Genomic DNA, 14,803 nt, shown 5'->3' on the forward strand with positions numbered 1-14,803 from the left:
TGCATTGATGCACAAGCCGACATGTGTTGCACATGTGGCCTTTGGTGCAACTTGACATGACGGATGCGGAATGGCATGAAACATGGCTATGGCCGGTCCAGTCTGGTGGTTGTGGGTTCCACCACCTCCAAATAGAACAGCCCCCTTGCGATACAGTTCCTGGCAAGATTGGTATCAATGATTTCATTGCAGCTCGCTCAAGTACATACAAAAGTAAAAAGTGCTGTCATTGCACATAACAAGATAGATCATATGGATCCTTGGATATCAATAAATGCATCTGAGATGCAAACCCAGCTCACGTCCAGGCCCCAGTAGAATTGAATAGATAGAGATATGCCGCTGTGGCTATATCTTCCCAACGCAAATAAAAAATGCTCCCAGTCCGCTGAATCTGGGAGCATGCACCCAAAACGCCTTACAACGTGTCAAACCCGGTCAAACCTCCTATTCACAGATCGCTCCTGTTGCTGTCCGAGAAGGGACTCTGGTCTCTCCTGTTGGACACGGTACTCCCCCGTTTTGACATGGACTCTTCAACAATAGGTGTCATGGGTGTGCGAAGACCCTGAGATGTGTCGTACGATGTGATGCGCTGTGAAATGGCCGGCCGTGCAGGTTCTAGCATCGCGCTGTCGGCAAAAGGGCTTTGGTTCATCGTAGGCGTATCTTGGATCTCGGTGAAGCCTGAGCTGCGGTCGCTGAGTGAGTTACGGTGAAGGCTTCGTCGTGCACGCTCGTGATCATCGTCCTCGGAATCAGAGTCTGTGTCGACTTGACCGGCTTTGCGAGCGCGGGCGTGCGCAATGCCGTCGTCGGATGAAGTTACGGAGTAGTCTGTGAGGGGCCGCGCGGAAGGCACAAGGACTTCGGGTGTGTTGACTAGTGTCCTTTCGGCACTGGCGGTCGAGGCAGAGGAGCTCTTGGGAGGGGTAATGTCGGAACTCTTCTTCTTTGTGATGTTCAGCGCGCGGACAGGGCCTAGCTGGGCGGTAGTGCGGATCGAACTCGACGGGCTGAGGCCCGGCATGGCGATGCGAATGGGCTTTAAGGTATGCTTGGGGTCGATATGGGGAACTGGTGGTGTCTCCAAGCTTGGTGTCTCGGATGGACTGTTCGATGCAGTAGACTTGACGCTGACAACAGCTGCCTTTCCACGCACAACGGTCTGGGCTGGCAGCGGCGATACGATTGCGTTCTGGCGGTACATGGTCGATGCAACGCTGCCTCGCTGGGCGACGCTTGGTGCAATGCTAGTGCGGCCCGCGGTGCTGGTAGACGCCATCGAGTCTCGGAAGTCTGGAACGAAGAAGTGCTGCTCGGAGCCCGAGTATGGGCTGCCCATACCTGACGACGGTGACATGGAAGGAATCGGAGGAACGGGCGGAACGAGCAGGTCGGGGGATCCGGGCCCTGAGCGGTTTGTAACGCCGGGGATATACGCAATCTGGATGATATTGGAAGCGCGGGTGAGCACGGACGAGGCCATCGAGGTGACGGTGTGTGTCGATGCTCGCGCGCTCCGCCGTGAAGCAAAGTCGTTGTCCACCTTCTCCTGCTGTGCCATATCAACCTCTTGCCAGTCGCCCTCGGTGATGGGCCGCCGCTTGCCCTTGAGACAGTATTTCCAGACGACGAAGGTGAGAATGGCGATGAAGGCGATTCCTCCGATCACGCCTCCAGCGATGGCACCGACATTCGGCTTGCTAGGGGCAGAGGGCCCTGCGGTAGGATCGATTGAGCATTTGACCGACGGGCACACGTCGCACGTCTGCGATATCTGTACGCAGACTTTGCCTGACCCGCATGCTAGGCCTTCGCAAGACAGCGGGAGCTTCTCGCACTGGACGCAGCGCTTTTCTAACCGGAAGACATTCTCGATGTCTGGATAAGTTAGTCTTGCATGAGCCCTGATGGATTCATAGCTCCTACCTCGCATTGCGTGGGCCGACATGTTGACAGAAGTGATGGCGGGGATTCAGGGGATCGGCAACCCAGGGTTAAGAATCGACTTGGGCCAGCTGTCAGCGACGGCACACCCGGCGACGTGCGACGCTGCGCGACTGAAGGTGTTCGGCTACGAGAATCGTCGGGTGCAACGACTCGTGTGCGTGGTGGTGGTTGGTGGTGGTCGAGGACAAAGAAGGTGCGATCGAGGAAGGTGCGGCGCTAGACGAGCACGAATGGGGAAGTGGCGACGGCCAAGGAGCGCCTGAAGAGGCAGGAAGAAGGCGCAAAGGTAAAAAGAAGAAAAAGTAACGAGTGACGAGAGAATAGCGAGTAGGCGAAGGAAGAAGTGAGGATGCCCTAGGTGGTGGTGGTGAGGAGGCCGCAGGAAGGAGCGGCAGCAACGTATAGTAAGATGAGTTTGACGGCAAGCCGGGGCTGGCTGGCTGGCTGGCTGTTGGGGGTGGGTCCGGCCTCGCTCGTACTGTGAGCCGCGCGTGTTTCGTCGTCCCGCTGGGGCCAGACGCTGTGATATGCACACGGGCGAGATGCTCCAAAAACAAAACGAAACGTCTCAAGCGTCCTTTGCCGTGCTATGGTGTTGCAACAGACCAGACACTCGCCGCGATCACCAGGCTGGCTGGCTGGCTGGCGAGGGGAGCGCGGCTATGTACTTGCACACACCTCTCTCCTGCAGCTGACTGCTAATAAACCATGTCCCCTCCTGGCAAGTGGCGCACCAAGGATGCAGAACTCTAATCTATTTTCTGCAGGGCTAGCCGTTGGTGCGAACACCTGCCTCTCAGCCTGCTCGTCCGCGGGCCTTTGCACGACCTCATCTACAAGACCAAGTCCGCTCCTCTGCGGGACTCATCAAGTCTCGCACTCTATCTGCCGCCCTGGTTAGCCGGAACGTTGTCGACCAAGACTGCGCCCAGGGCTCCAGTTCGGATGATAGGCCGCACCTGGCTCCATAGGTGCAGCTGCTATGCCTTGGCCAATATATCGATATCGCTCTTATCTAGCACCCACGTGCGACGCCCTTCACGCATTCCATCTGCTGTGCATCCTGCGACGCCGCAGCTGACGCGTTGTGGACGCTGACAGCGGGAATACTCTGCCCACTGCCCGTCCACGGCAACACTTGCTGCTCGACGCAAGCCACCAAGACGTCAAAGAATGCTGGTCAAATCGGCCTCTCCACTCTTCTTGGACCTCTCCTTCGCTGGCCCAACCGCTGTCAAGCACGGATGCACTCCACATATTACTCCAGGAACACCTGTGCCTGATTTGCTAGACCTTTAAAATTCATCTGAAACAAACCGCGCCACAACTGGCCGTTTCGCCCATGCGATTTGCCCTTTACGCGGGTTTATCCGCAAATGTTTGCGCAATTTCCCCCTTTCAGCCAGTCAACGACCCTCGCCAAAAAGGCCTGTGCAACCATGCGTTTCCTCCAAAGGCCCTCCCTTGCGCTCGGGGATTTATTGCCGCAGCGGGCCATGGCAGGTCTCGACTCCCTAGGGTCGAGGCTGTACCACACTCAACATCTGCATATGCTGATGTCCCTTGAATATCCGAGATTTGTACTCCATCAAACTCTATATACATGACCAGGCGGCGTTGAAGGCTTCACAGATATACCCAGACGCGTCATCTTGTTCACGATCCTAGGTGTATAGTACCAACCTTTGACATCAGCAGTCTTATACCTCTTGACTTGACTTTGACCTACTATGACTTGGACATAACCTCCCAGGTACTATATCCGTTTCTATGCCTTGCTATAACAGAACCGAGACACTCGGCCCACCGTCTCTAATTTGCCGATCAGCGAACGGTGGTAGACGTGTCGATCCGGCAGATGCTGACCGACATTATGGTATTGCCGATCAGTCTCTAGGAAGCCTTCTTCTTGCAAAGTCCTTATTTCCTCTTGTCACGTCCTCATCCCCGTGTGCTGGAACCACCGTCTCATCTCCGATGCACGAGCAAAGGTGGCTGTCGTCTTGTATGACTTCAGACCAATATCGATTGTGCAACTTACTTGTGTCGCATAGATAGTCCTTCATAGTTACTACAAATGAAGGTGAAGTGCGGGAGTAGCCAATGAGAAACCTCGTGCATTCTGTGATCCCCTTTCATCTTGATCTGACAGAGCATTCGAAGAGTAGACGAATAACATGCGCTCAAAGACCTGATATTGATATGTTGCCCGTGGCTGAGTTCTATCGATTGCCGATCACGTGCAACATGACGAAACGAACAGAATGATTATATATTCCTTTTTAGGGCCTGTTCGGTGCGCTCTATTTCAACTGGCACCAGATTTTCTATACAGTAAAGCTTGTTTTTTGTTAGCGTTTCTAGAGCTATCTATTAATTTATTCTACTACTAACTACTAGTAAAAATTAGCCCTTAAGAAGCTGCTAAATAGGGTTAAATGTAAGTTAAATAAGCACTAGTAAAAATTTAAAATTATATAGCGTTGCTAGTAAACTTGTCCCTCTATATATACTATTTAAATTAGAATAAAACTAATAGAATACTAAATAGAACGCTAGTTTCAGATCCATATTACCCTACCTACCAATTCTGGCCAATCTGGTCAGTTCAGCCTAGGTCACCGAACAGGCCCTTAGTTGGAGACTAATGGTAAGGCTTTAGGTGCACTTCATTAATAAAATTCACCTTTCAATACTAGTATTAATAATTTTAAGGTCTTGATCCAATCATCGAAGCGCTAAGATAACCACGGTTCCAACCTGTAACATCACACCATACTCAACCTTCAACTCTTCCTCCATTATTGACTTTCCCTCCGCTATCGACTTTTCCTCAACCTTCAACGACTACAGCCACAAAGGAAGCTTGCTCACTTCTTTATTCTCAATGTTCTACTCTGGCATGTACCGTGTTCCAATCCATTCTCTAAAACTGACTAGCTCATAGGAAACGACTACCCTCGGGTTCTAAGTCGACAGACAGGCGCGCTGATTGTTCGCCATGGCGCCATCGTAGAAAAAACCGGAGGAAGAGTGAGACATTGCGAAGAAGTTGCGCTTCGTCTTGTGCAGTGAGTACATTCGAGATGCAGACCATCCTATTCCTGCCATCCCTAACTTTACTCTCTATCTCAGACATTACACAAGTATTCCGGTACCTACTGTGTACTCATCATCGTTCTCTGAAGAAAATGGGCAGATTAACGGGTGTATTCGCATGAGCTATATAAACGGCGAACCCTTGGACAGGATCTGGGACGACTGCGAGGATGTACACAAAGAAATCATCTGTCATCAGATCTGGGACTTTATATACCAGCTCAGAACGATTCCCAAACCCGCCGAATACGCCAACTACTTTCAATGCGGCGCTGATGGTAGTGCATCAAATGATGTCCTTCTTAGGCCTTTGCCAGAGGATAGTGGAGCTCCTTTTACCAGCGATAATGATCTACGCCAACGCATCTATGATCGCTACTACTACTATAACGGCCGCCGTTACGAGCATGAACTCCCACAGATGCTTATAAGGTCTGAAAACACTGTTTTCACACATGCAGACATAGCGCCGCGTAATATTCTGCTTGGAGATGGAGATCATTGTCCTTTGATAGGCATCGTGGACTGGGAACTTGCAGGGTGGTATCCTAAATATTGGGAATACGCGAACATCATGAAACCATCGGAAGACATAGATTGGCAGAGGTGGATGGAGCGAACGGCACCTAAACCATGTGACATCTGGGACATCTCAGGAATTAAGGCAGCGAGACGGGTTGTATTTTGAAAAGAACCGCCACCAGAGCGAATACTATCGATCCCTATGATAAAGCCATCGAATTCATTTATTCTTGAGGTCTGCTTACTAAAATTGCTGACTTTTAAATAGTTACTAAGACTTGTCTAGGCATGCCAACCTCGTCACATATAAGACGTACTTCCTCCTCTTCATACCCTAAGTGACAAAGACCCATGGAATTGGAAGAGTCTGGTGTTGTGATGCGTTGTCGAAATGTGGGTTGCCGGTGGATTGTGTGACTCAAACTCTGCGCTTATTACGGCGCAGTAACTACGCAGGCTGGCCGTGACTCATAATCGAAAGCCTCTTGGACCAACAATGAGCCTTCGGGAAGGTAGCTATGCCTAGTCTTAATAAACGAGCGTCAATCAAGTCTCTGTTTATTTATTTTATGTGTCATTAATTATCATTCTAGTGTGTACATAATCAGAACCTCCTCGCTTGACGCTGACACCATCGAGTTCAAACACCAGTCATCACACCCAATTGAATATCACACTCATTGCTCGTAGCAATCTACAAAATTTGCAATAATAATTCAGTTCAGTTCGCAAAAAGCGGACCATTTTACGCTGAAGTAAGCTTTGCATTCTTCAACCTAACTGGTAAAGTAAATACGGCAATGAGATTGCAAAATCAAAGATACATTCGATGCAATTTACATATTGCAGTGCCAACGCCAACATACATTGAGGACATCCAGGCTGCACTGTGTTGAGGATGACGGCTGACCATCAACTAGCTGTTCAATATGCAACAAGATAGAGCGCGTCGGACTCGAGAAGAGGTTGACTGCTCTCTACCTCCATGCAAATTATACCCGAGCCTATATATCGTTCTTGAAAAGCAGGCCGACGGCGAGCCCAACCACTGGTCCCTCTTCGTTGCTCACGAAAATCAGAAGGGAAATCAGTACCAGGTCCATGGAGATGCGGAGAACATGCATTATCTGCATGCACAGAACGTTGGACTGTTCTCAACTGAGAACTATTTCACGTCATACAGTATCGTTGAGAGCGTCCCGCCTGCTACAGAAGATTTGGTTCGCGATTGTGCGGACTCGGAGCCGCCTCCTTCAGCCCCGAATCGAGCTGCAGTAACAGAGAATTGCCAAGCTTGGGTTTGTCGCGTGTTGACCCGTCTTGCGCAGCAAGGAATTGTGAAGGAGGAAAAGGTTGCCAGTGCTCGACGTATGGTCGAACCTATCAACTGAGACCATGGTTGGCGACCGTCTCGAAGCCTATCCTGGAAGAATCACTGTAATCACAAACATCTCCGCACTCAAAGTACTTTTACAGAACCAGCGATAGCTCAACTAGGGCGTACGCGCTTTGAGAATCCTCTTAAACGCAACATCCTGAAGATCATGAATAGTGCCAAGGATATAAATACTACTCGATTAAAGATTGAAAAAGCATTTTTTGGCGTTTTTTCCAATTGTTATAGGGGGGGAGCAGAAGATGATCTTAGCAGGGGTCCTAATCGCTTCAAAGTTGCCAGTTTTCGGGGAGGGAGCGCATTTCTTCACTTGTAACCTCGACTCCAAATTGTCTCGCTTAACATGCCTAGGATAGTTGTAGGCCGCATTAGCCCCGCTAAAAGGTTTGGGGGCCGTTACGACATGTCTCAATAATTGCCTGGAGGCTATTAACACTTGCAACCTGCATTTAAGTTATATATGAACTTCAAACTCATCATGTCACTATTCACAGTTCCAGCGTACTACGAAAACTCTTCTTACCCATCGATTACGAAACGTCTCGAGATCGCAAATGAAATCCTCGCAGCTAAGCGTGCAGAAAGCGGCGATAACACAGATGCTGGCCTGTTGGCTGTCTATCATGCACTTGAGGAGAATTCTATAGATATGCCAAATTACAAAGATGGACTGATGGCAGCGATTTTGGCGGGCGAGACGGTTCTTCCGACGCTAAATGAGGGCGAAGAAGCATGGAAGAGTGTAGTGTTCAGCCTTGCTACGTTGTTGGTAAGGCGCTCGAGGTGGGATGATCGGAAGCACCTTGGCGATCTGAATCGTGCGATAGCGCTCGTCGATGAGTCTCTGCTAGCTCAGGATATCGAGGCATCATTCCGTGTCACCACGTTGCGTAAACTGAGCGCCATGTGGGAGGAGAGGTGGGAACGACCACGTGATGAGGAGGACTTGCAACAAGCGTTGCAGCATCTGGAAACTGCTGCTACGTTTACAGAAGCGGTGGAAAGTGGCCTCTTACTTGCAAGTGCTGCGTGTCTTCGCTTCAAGATCGATCCGGGTGTGCTCAAGTGCATCCTGGAGATACCAGTGGATCAACTCCGGTCTACACCCGTGTCATTTTCGTCGGTTTCCCACAAGAAGTTTCGCTTCATCGATGCTCGCAGTCTAGCCACTGAGACTAGTCTTCGCGTCTTGGAGTTTGACGCGCTCCCTCGGCACCGATATGTTGCGCTCTCATACATATGGCGAGGCTCCTATATCGAAGGCGCTGAAGCCCCAAGACTAGGTACCATGACGATCGATGGCGCGACTGGAGCAGATCCAGTATCTATTGATGTCCTTGTTACCGTCTGCAAGTGCATCATATCAGCTAGCCTCGAATGCGATCTGCTATGGATAGATGGTGTTTGCATCATTCAAAATGACGACGAGGACAAGAGCTGGCAGATCCAAAATATGTTCGATATTTACGAATACTGCAAGCAATGCCTCATCTTACCGGGTGGTTTGTCGAGGCTCGTGCCACTCACCGAACCCACCTCCTGGATCCATAGGGCGTGGACTCTTCAAGAAGCTGTCGCACCAGAGGACTGCATGTGCCTGTTTGCTTGGGACAGGGGTGACGCTATCTTGCAATCCCACTTCGGTATTAGCGTTTTGGAAGTCGAACCCGGCAAATCTGCGCGCTCTGATCTACGAAGCCTCCTCATGATATCTTTGCGTGGCTCGGTCGATATACTCACCCCTCCTAGTTTCTCACGGAAAAACGCACCTCAAGTGGAAGTCAAAATCATAGCCGATAAGAGCGAGCATAGCCAGGCCATGGCTCTGCTTGGTGCCATCGACCATCGAGGCAGAGAAGGCATGGATAACGCCGTTTGGCGCTCCTCTCTTACACGTGTTGCTTCACGCGCAGCAGATGCTGTCTTTAGCATTATGGGTCTCCTCGACGTCAATCTCAACCCGCTAGACTACGACCCTGAGGATCGCAAAACACCAACCATTGCACTAATGAAGGCCATTCTAAAGGCAGGGAAGAGTGCAGAGTGGCTGGGCATAGCGCCGAGCATGGAGATCAACGCAGAGATCCCTACCTTGCCAGTATTTTCCAAGGTGGGACCCCGTGGAAGCGCTCTCATCCCAACGGCAAGAGGCGACAAGCCTATCTCGGATATCATGGTCGACCCGTGGTGGCACCTCAAGGGTGCACCCCGAGGCGAAATGAGAGACGATGGCTCCCTAACTATACATGTGAAAACACTACCCATACGACAAGTTCGACAGAGCCATACAGATTTCGAAATACAACCGGAGGTATATCCGTCGTGGAATAGAGGACCGTTGGGTACCGAGGTTTGGTATACTTCGCCGACTGAGTGCGACCCACCATTCATTCTACAACTTGGTCGCATGGAGAGGTATTTGAACGGCGTTGCACCGATGGTGCAGACGACACGCCCTTATCTAGTTATGCTAGTTGATAAGGCAGGGCTGGGGACAGTGCGGAATCTTGGCTATGCGGATGTAAGTCAAGACATCATTGACTTGGATGGTTGGGCTGAGCAAAACATTGTAATCACGGCAGCGATGACGCAAGAAAGATGAAGTCTGTAATCAGAGCAAGACGTGTTTTGCACAAGACTAAGAAGAACTTCAATTAGAAAAAAATACCAATCTGAGAATGCGAAGAACTAGATTCATAAGGTGGTAAATACTACCAAAGTCTCGCATCTGCTCAAGCCCTAAGATGCGCTTATACAACAGCTCAATATATGGAATTAGTTGTCCGACCTTGCACCTACCACCCACCCAACGGTCATCGTGACACTTATGATCTGCGATGCACCGACCCGCAATCACGGTAGAACAAACGCCCTAAGTATTCCACAAACCGCTTGCCCCTCTCGTGAACCACGGTCGCCGATGTTTCACTAGCTCCAGTTTGCGGGTGGGCCAAGATCGCAATCGTCAGTGAATAACATAATTGCAAGCCATCCTGGCTCTCAAAGTAAATCGTAAAGATAAATGACAGCTCTTTAGTTTCGAGAAGTTCACCAACGAGCGCTCGTTCCACATTCACTACAACGCACCTTCCTGACCCTTGACAAAGCGCCCACCACCACAACAAACAACAAGACCACCACACTCATCCCGCGACAACAGCGCGCTACCTCCTCGAACTTGCCCACCCGATCAACATGGCGTGGAAAACCACCCAGCGCTATTCTCCCATACATTCAACCGCGTCCTCTCGCCGCCACAACTGGAAAGTCCACCTGGGCATCCTTTTCTACATCATGCTCCTCCTGTCTTTCTGCTGCGCAATTCCACTCCTCATACACTTCTTTGCGAGACCCGACAACGGCGAGTGGTACCCCCCGAATGTAATGTGCGCGACGTGCGAAGAAATGGATACGCACAACCCAGCGCTACTGGAGTATGCACACAACGGGGTGGAGATGGCGTGTCGGGGGCCGACAAATTATGTGAGTGTAGGGCGTTTGATTTCTTTCGTGTACAGGTTGATAGAGGGGGTGAAGAGAGAGAATGCAGGGCTAATAGATGTGTACAGGACGATCCGAGGAATTTGGTCAACGTCACTTTCCGTGGTATCAAGCGCTGCTGGGCTCTCGAGCAGGGGAAAGACGAATGGCTGAGACCGATTGGGTGGAGTCGCGAGGATATGCTGAAGTACATTGAAGGGCGGGAAGCGGGCCGGGGGGAGTCTTGATTATCTGGAGGTATCTGAAGGGACGAACTAGATTATATTTTTGGGTTGCGGAATTGCGGATGCACAGCAAGAACATCAGAATAAATGAAGGTTTGGATAATGATACTGTGTGGGGCTGAAGGGCCTTTTGAGTACGCAATACTGAGGGATGAATTGAATAGTAACCTGTCTATGCACCAATAGTAGAACAGGGCTCGAAACATATATAGAGGCGAGCGTGAAGAAAGAAGCACTCACCAAAAGGATTGACCAACTGTGCACTGTTCCAAAGTTCTAGCTAGTATTAGAAATTTAAAGTCATCCGCAATCGCTAGTGCTGTACAGTACCAAATTGGTAATCGACTGAATGTGCGACACTGCGTAATATTTACAACTGCTGTTATTTCTTGGACAAACCATGAAGCTCATAGATGAACTTGCATATTTTGTAGAATCACCCATGATGATACCGTGACGACCTCCATGTCACGCTGTTCAAATTGCAGCTTGGCTCGCTTTCAATGCCCCAACAACAGTGACTGCGAGAATAGGACTGATAATGTAAGAAATCGTCAGAATCTTCGCAATCCTCCTCTCATCATCCACCCCGGCATCGCTGACTTGGACCATAGTGATGAGCTTCATTGCGGGAGGCCCCGTGGGCATGAGCATCATCGCGAACCAGAGCATCGGATCGTCACCTAGAAAGCCATTTCGTCCAGAGTGCTGCACAATAGCATAAATGACGCCGATGCTGAAAATGGGCCAGATAACAAAGCGAACGACTAGGATAAAAGCTGTAGTTGCTCTTGGGATCGCTGTGCTCGACTGATCACCACCTTGTTTCCCTTCCTGGTAGGAGGTGTAGAGCGAGATTCCGGCAACAATGAGCGGCAAGGGAACGAATAGGCTTCCAATGTTCTTCCAGCTTTCTGTCAACCACGCTGTGAAGATTCCGCCGTTGTAAGTGCTATCGAAGAATGCCCGGTGAAGTGGAGGAGTCAAGCCAATAATCACTCCTAGCACAGCTCCTAGTAATGGCGCATTCAGGAAGTCGTAGAAGAACAATAGCCACCACCGGATCCTCGGGCTGAGGTCAGCCCAATGTGGGTGTGGTATATACACTGGGCGTCGTTTTACGGTTGTAAACTTCGGCTTCGAGGGAAAGAAAGTGATGCCGACGACACTCTCGTGGCGACTCCGTTGCCGTTCATGAGGCGGAGAATCTAGAAGCCTGGTTTGTTCAGTTGGTGGCCAGGCACTTCCTTCGCCCTCTAAATCCCGTTCATTGACACCCATGTCATCCTCCTCGTCGAGTGTCTTGTCGTCATCTGAGTCGTCCGGCGCATGCTCCGAATCGATCAGTCGCGGGCCCACCGCAAATGTTAAGCAACTGCTGACGGTCGCGAAGACTAGAAAGTAGCTCTTTGCCCTCCCAATCATTGCCCTTGTCGTATCGTCGCCGACAATGAGATTGACCAAGATGCCCGTCTCGTTCAAGCTTTGGATCAAGAGCAGCGGGTAGCTTGTGGTGTTATTGAACATGATAGCAGCAGTGACCCAGTCTGGCAGCCCAAATACTACATGCGCAAAAATACCAATAAGAAAACTGATCAAATGGCATATGAAGGCCCATAACAGGATGATGAGGTAGCGATGCGCGGAGCCGAGGTGCAGTTCCGTGCCTATCTGGATGAGTAGTAGCGCAGGGAGAAACATCTTGACGCATATTTTGCTGATTGCTTTGCCGTTGCTCGAGTCGAGGAGCCCCAGTTTCGCTGCGATACCGCCATAAGATATGACGAGTAGCACCGACAAAGATGCCTGCACCGCGGCGACAAATGATGAAAGAAGTCCGCTCATCGGCATGGTGACGGCTGGATACCTTCCGGTCTATCAATTGAAGGATAGCTGCGCGAATGCGAATTAAAAAGCGAATGTAGATATAAGAGCTACTCAAAGTTCGATGGTTCGATGACCTCAAGCTTCAGCAATCCCGCATCTGCAAGTTCGCTGAGCGTTGCTTCTTTGGGGCAAGTTCCGCCGAAATCCGTCATCCGGAGGCTGGAGCACGCTATTCGTTGGCTGAAGCTGATTGGATCAGCATGCAGACAGTTATTGTAGAAAGATACATCTGCAAGCTCTGAAGCGTAATCGCATAATCTCGGATCGTCGCTATCCTCTTGGGGGAGAGGTTGCTGGATAAATTGGTAGATCTAGCATCGTGACGTCATCTGGCTGCACTTCAAAACTAAGTTGCGGATGCGGCTGTATTGCGCCGTGGAGAGTAAATAGTATTCCAACAGGCTGTGGAAGTAGTCGCTCTGAGTTGTATGCGACATGTGTGGTTCGCGCGTAGCCTCCTTCTACATGATTGCGCACATGTCGGGTCCCTTGCTCTTTGCGCCATCCTCAGTCGTCGTCTTTGCACTTGTTTTAGCTACGTCCTCAAGGACCTCGCGGCATAGCTCTCCTGTCAGAGCACTGCATTCTGCATAGTGGTCGCAGAGCATCGTTGACGCTGTCTGTAGTCCTTCGTGGGGCATCACGCTTGCGCCCTTTCCCTTCTTATCCTCGCCCACCTCGACCAGCGTCCACTGCTTCCTCAGGTCTCTCTTCAAGCCTAGGACCATGACTGGTAGATTATCATCGTAGTTGAAGTGTTTGTTCACAATTGGTAACCACGTCGATGAGAGAGCTTCGAGGGAGGCGCGGGATGAGATGTCGTAGCAGAGGATGACGAAGTTCGGGTGGAGGAGCGTGTAGTTGGTGGGCGAAGACGTGTCGTAGAAGTTCAGCCTGTATGGGCGTCCATATAGGGTGATATCGAAGACGAAGGGTTGGTCGTTATCGCGGAGGGTGGGGAGCTCGTATGGCGGAAGGTCGTCATTCTGAGGTCGAACGCCGAGGGTCAAGCGACTATGATAGTTAGTCAAAGGATCCCAGCTTATTAGGCCTTTTACACTGGGTGTATGCCAACTTCAGCTTCACGATTGCAGCTGCTGAACTGTGTTTGCGACAGACAATACACGCGACAGCACCGGCAAACTCACGATAAGAATGTCGACTTGCCGACCTCGGCATCCCCAAGTAGAAGCACCGTGACTTCTGGAGGCAGTAGTGTGTAATCCATTGCGGGTGATACAAGCCTCGAGGGCACTGCAAGAACTCAAAGCGGCGTCATGATGCTTGCTTTCGTTTTGAAGGGCTACAAGAGATATCGGCGTTACCCCAAATAACGGCGTTAACAACAGCTTGGCAGACTGACCGAGGAAACGAGTTCCTCACGCGACATATTGTCCCTCTACCTTGACACCCAAAACATAGCCGTTATCGACGCTCTGGCCCGCTGAATTGTAGGCCAGTACCTAGTACTATTCCAAGGTTGCTCTTTGCCTTTATACTTGATAGACACACGTCCCGTTCTCATGCGATTGAAGAACCTTCCGGCTGCCTTCTATCTAAAGCATGGTACGAAAAGCCTAGAACCAGGCCAGCGGGATCGCGACACAAACTAACATCTCGAATACCATTGGGCGGGGTACGCCATGAATCTTCAAGATATTACGTTTCTCCTGTTACGGCGAGGCTTCGAATTGGATCTATGAAGTGATCGCTACAACTAACGATTATCTCAGTGTCTTCAGCCTTGTGTGTCTCGGAGAAGTAAAGTCCGTATGGATTGAAGTCGCATTGGACGTCCAATAAGGGTGCGATTGTGCGAGACTAGCACATCTCATACCGTTTCTTCGACTATGAATCGAGTTTATCAGGGCAGTGCTATCATGGCCGCGGCATAGCAAGTCATACCTCCAACGTTCGATGAGCTTGGCAACGCCACCGACGACCACAAACCGGTCGTCTGGATTCTTTAGGAGTACAGACAGCCTTGCTATCGCATCGCTTCGTGCTTAGCAGCAGATAACAGTTCGGACCTGCTCATAATCGTAGGGCAACTACGAAGGCCAAGTGCGCTTGTGTCTTGGAGGGAGCATCCCGATGACCCGATCGGGCAGGTGCCACTCTATAACCCTGTCGATTCTACTCGCTCACCGGCTTCCATGGGAACCACCAAATTTCTGACTTCACATAAATAAGACGAGCCATGGCGACGTCTTGTCCCTGC

The 14,803-nt window shown here is 50.5% G+C and overlaps 8 protein-coding genes across 8 annotated transcripts; 4 read left to right on the forward strand and 4 right to left on the reverse strand.

The window, feature by feature from the left end:
* Positions 1-451: 451 nt before the first annotated feature.
* Positions 452-1,954, reverse strand: K460DRAFT_375727 (uncharacterized protein; the record flags this gene model as incomplete). Its single annotated transcript, XM_040934800.1, has 2 exons — positions 452-1,884; positions 1,933-1,954. The coding sequence occupies 2 exons, from the start codon at positions 1,952-1,954 to the stop codon at positions 452-454; spliced, it is 1,455 nt and encodes a 484-aa protein (XP_040791539.1).
* A 3,126-nt stretch (positions 1,955-5,080) lies between these two features.
* Positions 5,081-5,740, forward strand: K460DRAFT_330479 (uncharacterized protein; the record flags this gene model as incomplete). Its single annotated transcript, XM_040930777.1, has 1 exon — positions 5,081-5,740. Exon 1 carries the CDS (start codon positions 5,171-5,173, stop codon positions 5,738-5,740), a length of 570 nt encoding a protein of 189 aa, XP_040791540.1. The 5' UTR covers positions 5,081-5,170.
* A 370-nt stretch (positions 5,741-6,110) lies between these two features.
* K460DRAFT_83742 (uncharacterized protein) lies at positions 6,111-7,198 on the forward strand. The gene is made up of 2 exons (XM_040938732.1): positions 6,111-6,329; positions 6,495-7,198. Exon 2 carries the CDS (start codon positions 6,504-6,506, stop codon positions 6,963-6,965), a length of 462 nt encoding a protein of 153 aa, XP_040791541.1. The 5' UTR covers positions 6,111-6,329; positions 6,495-6,503; the 3' UTR covers positions 6,966-7,198.
* A 676-nt stretch (positions 7,199-7,874) lies between these two features.
* On the forward strand, positions 7,875-9,572 carry K460DRAFT_275963 (uncharacterized protein; the record flags this gene model as incomplete). The annotated part of the gene is made up of 1 exon (XM_040928078.1): positions 7,875-9,572. The coding sequence occupies one exon, from the start codon at positions 7,875-7,877 to the stop codon at positions 9,570-9,572; it is 1,698 nt and encodes a 565-aa protein (XP_040791542.1).
* Positions 9,573-9,868: 296 nt separating this feature from the next.
* K460DRAFT_83757 (uncharacterized protein) lies at positions 9,869-10,677 on the forward strand. Its single transcript, XM_040938734.1, has one exon. The coding sequence runs from the start codon at positions 10,166-10,168 to the stop codon at positions 10,622-10,624; it is 459 nt and encodes a 152-aa protein (XP_040791543.1). The 5' UTR covers positions 9,869-10,165; the 3' UTR covers positions 10,625-10,677.
* On the reverse strand, positions 10,678-11,063 carry K460DRAFT_83777 (uncharacterized protein). Its single transcript, XM_040938735.1, has 2 exons — positions 11,026-11,063; positions 10,678-10,971 (listed from the first exon to the last, which is right to left on the reverse strand). The coding sequence occupies exon 2, from the start codon at positions 10,899-10,901 to the stop codon at positions 10,731-10,733; it is 171 nt and encodes a 56-aa protein (XP_040791544.1). The 5' UTR covers positions 10,902-10,971; positions 11,026-11,063; the 3' UTR covers positions 10,678-10,730.
* K460DRAFT_83755 (uncharacterized protein) lies at positions 11,037-12,794 on the reverse strand. Its single transcript, XM_040938733.1, has one exon. The coding sequence runs from the start codon at positions 12,544-12,546 to the stop codon at positions 11,173-11,175; it is 1,374 nt and encodes a 457-aa protein (XP_040791545.1). The 5' UTR covers positions 12,547-12,794; the 3' UTR covers positions 11,037-11,172.
* Positions 12,795-13,043: 249 nt separating this feature from the next.
* K460DRAFT_404239 (P-loop containing nucleoside triphosphate hydrolase protein) lies at positions 13,044-13,810 on the reverse strand (the record flags this gene model as incomplete). The annotated part of the gene is made up of 2 exons (XM_040936708.1): positions 13,044-13,596; positions 13,731-13,810. 2 exons carry the CDS (start codon positions 13,808-13,810, stop codon positions 13,044-13,046), a joined length of 633 nt encoding a protein of 210 aa, XP_040791546.1.
* Positions 13,811-14,803: the final 993 nt, after the last annotated feature.

This window comes from Cucurbitaria berberidis, assembly GCF_010015615.1.
Source record: "Cucurbitaria berberidis CBS 394.84 unplaced genomic scaffold K460scaffold_2, whole genome shotgun sequence".
Taxonomy (NCBI): Eukaryota; Fungi; Ascomycota; class Dothideomycetes; order Pleosporales; family Cucurbitariaceae; genus Cucurbitaria; species Cucurbitaria berberidis.

Bases quoted from the DNA above. Each gene is read 5' to 3' on its own strand.
- K460DRAFT_83742 (XM_040938732.1), top strand. From the start codon at position 6,504: ATGCAACAAGATAGAGCGCGTCGGACTCGAGAAGAGGTTGACTGCTCT.
- K460DRAFT_83757 (XM_040938734.1), top strand. From the start codon at position 10,166: ATGGCGTGGAAAACCACCCAGCGCTATTCTCCCATACATTCAACCGCG.
- K460DRAFT_83777 (XM_040938735.1), bottom strand. From the start codon at position 10,901: ATGTTTCGAGCCCTGTTCTACTATTGGTGCATAGACAGGTTACTATTC.
- K460DRAFT_83755 (XM_040938733.1), bottom strand. From the start codon at position 12,546: ATGCCGATGAGCGGACTTCTTTCATCATTTGTCGCCGCGGTGCAGGCA.